Source organism: Octodon degus, unplaced genomic scaffold (assembly GCF_000260255.1).
Source record: "Octodon degus isolate 3935 unplaced genomic scaffold, OctDeg1.0 scaffold00130, whole genome shotgun sequence".
In the NCBI taxonomy this organism is placed as follows: Eukaryota; Metazoa; Chordata; class Mammalia; order Rodentia; family Octodontidae; genus Octodon; species Octodon degus.
Genome location: NW_004524706.1, coordinates 630,102 through 638,744, shown reverse-complemented (window position 1 = coordinate 638,744; position 8,643 = coordinate 630,102). Strand labels below are relative to the sequence as shown.

The window sequence follows — 8,643 nt, the reverse complement described above, 5'->3', positions numbered from 1 at the left end:
TCTCTCTCTCTCTCTCTCTCTCTCTCTCTCTCTCTCTCTCTCTCTCTCTCTCTCACTTTCCCCCTCTCCCTCTCCATCTCCCTCCCTCTTTCTCTCTTGTCTCTTTTCTTTCCCCCCAGAGAACCAGTTTCCTACCTGTCACTGTGTCTGGTGATAGTATAGCTGCCCCACAGATCTCGGGAACCTGATTCCTTCTTCCTTCTGCTTCTAGTTTGAGTTTATAACTTTCCATCTTTATAGTTGCCTCATGACCTGACATAGCTGCTGGAGTTCCAGCCATTATGTCTGCGTGAGCTCTCTTCAGTCACAAGACACGCAGCTCCCGTTTTTCTGTCTTACCCCTGATTTCATGGCCGGCTCCCCCTCATCCCCCAGCTGTCCTCTTTGGTGTTACCTTCTCCAAGAAACCTTCCTGACTACCCTATCTAAAGTTGTCCCCTCATCCTACACTGCGTGATTTTTTTTCTACAACACAGAGCATATTGGCAATCACCTCACACTCTTGATTTTTTCATATTTATTGCCTTTCATCTACATTAACCTGAGGGAAGATCCCTGTGGGCAGGGACCATATCTGTGTTGTTCTCTGCTAAAGCCTCAGCGCTTCCGCTCTGCCTGGGACATAGTAGTTGGTCAATAAATAGTTATTCAATGAATAAGCAATAGTAAGCAAAGATAATTTTGTTTTCTGCATTCTTCCCCTGGCTTGTCATCATGACCATTTGCCCATGTGGCCAGTCTGTAAAATTAGTTGAACCAGATGTTTGCTGAGGATACTTCCTGGTCTACTAAGACAAATGAGGAGGAGGGGAAAAAAAAAGCTGGTAACTCAGCTTCCCTGGGACCACTCAGCCCAAGCTGACTAAAGACCTCAACCCCTGCTCAGGAGCTGTTTCCATGGCAATTCAGTCACCTGGTAGACTTCCTGGAGCCCCAGCTCAGGGCGAGGTGGCTTCTGGGTAAGGACCTAGAGCGAGGGAGTAGACACCCTCCCTGGAGGACTCATGTGCTAACATGGGAAAGAGGAAGGAGGGACAGACAGGAGGACAACTGACTAGGATCCAGTGGCTACAGCTCAGCGAGTACAGACAGCTGGACCCTGTACTGGGGAATGCACACCACATCCCATTCATTTATTTGACAGCTAATAATGGAGGCCCAACCATATGCTGTGCACCATTTGGGGCACTAGGGAAGCAGCAGGGAGCAAGCCAGATGAGCTTCTTGCCTGGGTGAAGCTCACGGTCCAGTGAGTGGGATAAGCAGTGAGCACACAGGCACGTGCACGTGGAAGGTCACCTCACGGGGAGGGACCGCGAAGACCGTGACACTAGGAATGTGTCAGAGGTGACCGTGGGCTGGTCAGACAGGACTCTGAAGGGTGGCATCCGAGTTCAGTGAATGATACGAGGCAGTCACCATGAGATGACCTGACAGAAAGGCACCAGCCAGAGAAACCAGCAGGTGCAAAGCCCCAAGGTTGAGCAAGGTCAGGGTGACGGTGGCACAGGAAGAAGCCCACCGTGGCTGGGCAGGAGTGAAAAGAGAAGGTGGAGACAGAAGCGGGACCAAGAAGGAAGGGAGGGGCTAGGCACAGGGTTGGAACAGGTGCCAAAGCACAGTCTATGTAAATACTTAATACAATCTTTTCTCAATCAAAAATACTACAAAAAAATCTGTAAGGAATTTTTAATTAAGGCTAATATGACTAGCAGTGCCCCGTGAAGCTATACCGGATCCCGAGACAAAGAAATCAGTAATGCAGACCCTGTTTTTATTTCAAATGGCAATGTCTCATCAGTGGCGGATTTGTTGTTGATCATTGTAGGTGTCTCTGTTGTAAGAAAACATGTTACCTGGCTTCAAAAGCGTGGTTTCCGGGCTGGGTGGGGTAGCGCGTGCCTGTAATCCCAGCACTCACGGTGGGGGTGGGGAATATCGTAGTTTCCAGAACCAGATGTCTGTGTTCCCCTTCTGGCTACAAACTGACATGCTTGGCTCTGTGGCTTGAAACCAGTTTGTCTGTCTGTCTGTCTGTCTATCTGTCTGTCTTTCTGTGCATTTTTAACCTCTGTATACCTTTTTTTTTTTTTTTTTGGTCTTTTTTGAGACAGGGTTTCACCGCAGTTCAGGCTGGCCTTTAACTCACCTTGTAGCCAAGGCCTCAGCCTCCAGACTAATGGGATTATAGGGGTACACTGCCACTCCTGGCCTCTCTCTGTGCCTCCTGCCCTCAGCCTCCAGAGTGCTGGGATTATAGGGGTATACCACCACTCCCAGCCTCTCTCTGTGCCTCCTGCTTCATCTGAAAATGGAGAATCATCATGCTGAGAAGCTCCAGTGAATTAGCAGAAGCAAAGGGTTGAGCACAGAGCTGAGCCTGGACGAGGCCTTGGACCATGGGCGGTTAGTCTGTAGCTAGTGGACTCTGGTTCAGCCTTGGTTTCTGTCAAAGGTCTGAGCTCAGCAGGGGCAGGCCGGGATAGTGTGGAGGTGGAGGTTACCCCAAGTTAGGGAGACCAGAAGCTCCCAAAACAACCAGAGAAGAGGCTTTCGTAGACATCTAGAGGAAAGATGGGGACGGATTCTCGGATATTTAGGAGACAGTCTCTACAGGGCTTGGCGGTTGAACTGTAACTGGAGAAGCACCTTGGGGCTGACCAAGCAGGGGCCAGATCGGAATAAGAACCAAGGGGCGCAGGGTTGGGCTCTCCGTTGCTACAGAAAGCTGATGTCCCCAAGCCTCGCCCCTGTATGTGTTCCAGAGGGAACTGAAGGAGCAGCTCCAGGCCCTTCAGGACAGCGAACGTGAACACACCGAGGCACTGCAGCTGCTCAAGCGACAGCTGGCGGAGACTAAGGTGAGTCTGGCCTGGCTTGGGGGAGGGGCCGGCAGAGATGAGTGGGATCTCGGTCTGAAAGAGTCCTGGCTTCTAGTGGCCCAGTGAGGCAAGAGAGGGGAGGTATGGTCAATGATGAGGCATCTGTCAAAATAAGTGGGCCGGTTGACTCTGGGATGACTGAGGGCAGAAGTCTGGATTTGGGATAAGGCCACTTCGTCCTTGCTACCTTTGGTGGAGGTTGATGTGAGACGAGGGATCCCCAAAACCTCCGGTGTCCTGTGGGAAAACTTAGCCTTTATTGAACATACCCGTAAGGAACCAACAGGAGCGTGTCCCCTCCAAGCCAGCCCTGCTGACATCTTTTCTCATGGGCTGAGGCCAGAGAGATATTAATCAGAAAAACTGCAATGCCCTGCAGTCTCTGGCTTCAGTGGTTTGCACTGGGGTTCCTTGGCTTGAGAAGAAGGACGTGGGTTCTGATCCAGCCACTGACTGTGTACTCTTTGGGTCCCAGTATTTGCATCTGTGCAGCAGGACCTCAGCAGGGCTTAATTTAGAGCTTCAGAGCTGGAAGAAGCCTATAGAATGCCCTTCAGCCCTCCCTCAGCGGCTTCTTCCCAGAAACCCAGCGCGGTGACATCTAGGGTCTTTCAGGCTGGCTCTGCTCCCATAGCAGGAGAGCTGTGAGTGCAGCTGGAGGCAGCCTTGGGAACACGGGGCCTCCAGAGGTCACCCAGGGCCTTCAGAGGCCATTAGAAACACAGATCCATGCCCCAACAGGGCCCTCAATCTGCTGTGAAGTCCCAGACAGGGCATGACACTTTCTGCAGAGAACATTCCAGAATGTCTCGGGGCAGGACCCTCAGTGGACACAGTCACAGCACTGTGGTCTCATTAGACAGCACAGCCTCAGTTTCTCCATCTGTCTGGTGCCTCTGTGCCTCTGCGTGCAAAGAAGCAAAAAGAAGCTTCTCTCTGATGAGCGGGAATCTGCGGGTCTCTCTCTCCCTCCTCTGGCAGCATTCTTTTTTCATCTCCCTTCACCATTGTTTTTCTCCGCTGACCTCTTCCCCCGATTTCCTGTCCATCTGCCTGCCTCTGGGGGGTCCTGTGGGGCTCCCCCCAGGCCCCTGGCCTGCTTCCTGTCTGGACTAGGGTATTTATACAAGAGATGCCTATGGAGCCTTTGAGGTCATATTTCACCTGGTGCCTGACTTGCTTTCTTGTGGCGCCTGTCCCCCCAGTGGCCGAGTTGGGGGTCTGTCTGATCGCCCTCCTCAAACCCTGTGTTTTCCTTGGTTAGCCCTGGGGGTGACACATTCTTGGCAGGGCACAGCTTCCCTAGGCCCTGTGTGTTCCAGGGGATGTGATGGGCTGGGTCGCAGGCTGCTTTTCCAGCCAAGGCACCAGAAGGAGAGTGGAGGGAAAGGCACTAAAGAAACTGAGGTGTTCCTTTTGAGCTGATCTTTTCCCTGTGCTGTGAAGTGTGTTACCCCTTCATTTGTTTCACTGAAGCCACAGAATGTCACCTCCATGACAGCAAGTCTTGCAAGACCTAGCACTGGGACACACAATAAGCAGTTGGAGGGCAAAGGAATGAAAAAGAAAATAAAATACCCTTGGGAGCAGGAACTGTTGCTACCCCAATTTTATCAGCAAGGAATCTGAAACACAGAGAGTTCGGGGCACCAGCCTGAGGCCTCACAGCTAGTAAGTGGAAATTGGGAGCATCCTGTCTAGTTTTGCCAGAGCCCAAGGCATTTTTCAACCTCACACCAGGGTCCCCTGCAGGATGAATGGCTTTGTGTCCAGCAAGCTGGGTAGAGAGTCCATCGGAGACATGCTCAGGAGTCCCAGGATAAAATTGCAATCCCAGAGCCTGTGCTGAGTCCAAGTTACTACCAGTAGCAAAAGGCTCTGGGAACATCTAACTACCTGAAACGTTAAAGAAGGTATCTCAGGGGAAGTAGCTCTCAAGCTAGGTCTTGCAGGCTAAGTAGGAGTTTGCCACCTGCATAAAGGGTACACAGGAATTGGTCTCAGGAATTGATAAAATTGCAATGTACTGATAAGTTAGGATCAACTTCTGCAGGGATTTGACTCGCAGGCTAAGGAATTTGGCATTTTGCTGTCATAAAAGAGTGAAGAAAGGTTCTTAAACACAGGATGATCTGTGACGCAGTTTGCACTTTGGAAGGATCACTGAGGCAGTGAATTTGCTAACAAAGACAGGAGTTACCTTGTGGACCAAATGAGTTGGAGGGTCCTGTGGGACCCCAGTTGGAAAAAGAAATGTGGTACTCAGGAGCCATGCAAACCCATCTTATGGACTTGGGAGCTGGCCTCAGAACAATAGGCATAGGTGGGGGGACATACAGGATGAGATAGGAGGGAGCCGGCCTGCGGTGACCCAAGGAACTCAAGCGGCAGAGGAAGAGCAACCAAAGATGAGAGGCTGACATGGCCTTTCAGTCAGCAGTGGGGGCTCATAGTCCAAGCTACTGTAGGAGCCGTATGTGGAATTGGGGGCCTTGGGGGCAGCTCTAGGGGGGGGACAAGGCAGACCCCACCCTTCCATTCACAGCAGGCTTCCATAGGGCTCCCCTGGGTGAGGAGCTCAGAGAGGCCCTTGCAGCTTGGCCATCCATCCCAGCCTCTCCTCCACACACACACCCCCCCCCTTTGTCTGCCCAGCACACTGGGCGGGCATGCGCAGGGAGGTTGGCTCTCTGCCAGCCTTCTTCCTGAAGGCGGGCAGCTGAGTGGGAGGGAAGCAGCCCTAATTGAGCCTTTGTGAAGCTTCCCACAGAGGCCCGGGCACTGAGCACAGTGGGGTCTCTGACTCCATGAACTGCCAGCCTGAATCTCGCAGAGTGAAATTGCAGAGGCAGGCCCCACATGCTGCAGCATCCTCTGTCTCCTATGTCACCTGACTCTCTGCCTTTCCTTAGGCTACTCCCTCTGCCTATTCCCCCACCCCGGCTGATGCCAAGCCCATCCTCAGGCCCAACTCAGAAGCCTTTTCCTCCATGAGGACTCCCAGGATGCACCCGTTAGTATTGATCCCTTTGCTTTAACCACTCTCTTTCTCCTCACACCTGAGACCTGGTCACCGTGTGGGCAAACATTCCTTGCTTTGACTTCACCACCCCTCCTGCCATGTTGTTATATTATATCTTTTACAGATAGGGAAATTGAAATTCCCAGAGCTTAGGCCACTGATATTACCCCTAAAGAGAGATCAGAGTTGAGACTCTTCGCAAGGATGCCAGGTATCAAAGCCTGTGCCTTGCCCTCCTTCAAGCCCTCCTGGACCTTGCAGTGCCTATTGGGCACAGAGAACCATGCAAGTCTATGCTTACTTCTTGTGCCAAAGGCCTTATACCTTAGTTCTTGTTCCTTAGCTGTGGAGCCTTAGGGGTGGCAGGAAAGACAAGCAACCACCAGTGTACCATTGCCTTTTATGAAGCTCTCTGACCTCTGTGATCTCCCTGTCCTCTCCTGCCAGAGACCTGTACAAGATCCCCAATGTCATGTATGAGGGTTATGAAAAGGATGAAATAAGAGACAGAGACTGTTTAATATGTAAAAGGGGGCTGGGAGGTCAGTGCCTCGGGATGGGCAAAGACAAAAGACCCTTCAGGCCTCCCCCTATGTACTGAGTGTACACACACAATTTCAGAGGGGATAGTGTAGTTTTCCTGGAACAAGATGGTAATTGCTGTGGGTTAGTAAAAAGAATAAAGCATTCTTACAAGGAGGAGACAAGGATTAATAAGGCAACTTTTTCCCCCAAGCACAACTTTTCCTATTTCTACTACATTGCTTCAAAGATCTTGTCATCCTCAGCAGGTCTTTCTCTTGCCTTGTGTGCATCAGGGTTCTGAGTGTCTTCTCATTGCGACTGGGGCAAGCGGAGCTTCTGCATGTCTCTAGGTTCACAGGGCAAAACACACACACACACACACACACACATACACACACACACTCCTCGGACCCCTGAGTGCCCCTTTGTTACAGATTCTGGTCCCCAACAATCTCCCCCAAAACACCATAGAGGAGTGTTAAAGACAAGAGTTCCAGGGGCTGGGGAGATGACTCAGTAGAATAAGTGCTTCCCTGGCAAGCACAAGGGTCTGAGTTCAATCCCTGGTTCCACCAAAAACCAGACAAGAGTTCCGTGTATCCCAGACTGACTGTACCATTTCCCCCTGTCCCACCTCTCCCACCCCCATGCCTGGAATCTGGGTAGCATCCTCAATGCTAATCTCCACAACCCCAGTGAATCACACAGAACTCTGTGCTGTCCTGACCATGCCAGTCCTTTCACTTACCAAGCCTGTGTATGTGCCATCCCCACCAGGCCTGCCCTCTGACCCTTTCCCACTGTGTGCCAAGCCTCAGGGTCTTCTCCTTTCCCTGTGGAATCACCCCAGTGCTCTCCTGCCATAACCCCTGACCACTGCCCCTCACAGTCTTCCACCAAGAGCCTGCGGACTACCATTGGTGAGGTCTTTGAGCGGCTGCACCGGCTGCTACGGGAGCGGCAGAAAGCTATGCTAGAGGAACTGGAGGCAGACACGGCACGCACACTGACTGACATCGAGCAGAAGGTCCAGCGCTACAGCCAGCAGCTGCGCAAGGTCCAGGAGGGTGCCCAAATTCTGCAGGAGCGGCTGGCTGAGACCGACCGGCACACCTTCCTAGCTGGGGTGGCCTCCCTGTCTGAGCGGTAAGTGCCACCTGCTGGGGGCCTTCCCAAAGTGACCAGCTCCTCCCAACCTGTGCAAGCTAGTGGGGTGGAGGCAGATGGGGCTGTCAGCAATAATCCGTCTATTCACATCTTTATCAGCCCTTCGTGGGGCATCTGCTGTGTGCCACAGCTTGGGCTGATGCCTTTTGTGGTCATATTGATCTACATATAATACATTCCCCATTATAATGAACAAGTAGTATTTAGTAATATATATAGTTTACTACTTATGTTATTTACGTTATATATCTGTGATACATCATCATATGTTATTTATACTAACACTGATTCTGTTATTTTTTTTTTTTCAATAACTGGGAATTGAACTCAGACCCTTGCACTTGCCAGGGAAGCACTTATTCCACTGAGCCATCTCCCCAGCCCTGATTCTGTTATTCTATATAGGCTCTGTATTATGATAATTCTGTCAGCCCCCTTGTAAGTTTCCCTGTTTCACACATATACAAACTAAAGTTCAGCGAAGCTAAATCAACTGGCTTAGACCCCTCAGTGAGGTAGAGCCAGAATTCAAACTCAAGCTGCTCTGCCCCAAAGCCACCCTTAATAATAACACTGGTCACTAACATCATGCATTTGGTATTGGCCCTAAGCCAAGCTAAGTATTTGGTATGCTATGCCATGGGATCTTTATAACAACCCTAGAAGACAGGTGCTAACATGATACTCTTTTTAAAGACTAGAAAACTGCCTAAAGAGGTTGGAAACAGCATAAGCAGATCCTTACAGCTAAGTGCTGCAGCTTCTCACTGCAGGGCCTAGAACTAGGGCAGGAATCCAGTCCTCGGTACAGCCTTCTCTCCTGCTGTCCTTCCAGGCTCAAGGGGAAAATCCATGAGACCAACCTGACGTATGAAGACTTCCCGACCTCCAAGTACACAGGCCCTCTGCAGTACACCATCTGGAAGTCCCTGTTCCAGGACATCCACCCAGGTGAGGCCCTGCCTACTACTTCCTAAGAGGCCCTGAGAAAGTCATGGGTTATCCTAGTGGACCCACGTGGGCACTTCCAGCCCAACCCAGCCCCCC

The 8,643-nt window shown here is 51.2% G+C and overlaps 1 protein-coding gene across 3 annotated transcripts in view; it reads left to right on the top strand.

Moving 5' to 3' along the window:
- Trim62 (tripartite motif containing 62) overlaps positions 1-8,643 on the top strand; it is a 31,990-nt gene that overhangs the window by 11,705 nt on the left and 11,642 nt on the right. For all 3 annotated transcript variants that reach the window (XM_004640992.2, XM_023701129.1, XM_023701128.1), the window contains 3 exons: positions 2,766-2,861; positions 7,319-7,575; positions 8,432-8,547. In XM_004640992.2, coding sequence (XP_004641049.1) covers positions 2,766-2,861; positions 7,319-7,575; positions 8,432-8,547 — 469 coding nt within the window. The remainder of the gene's footprint in view (positions 1-2,765; positions 2,862-7,318; positions 7,576-8,431; positions 8,548-8,643) is intronic.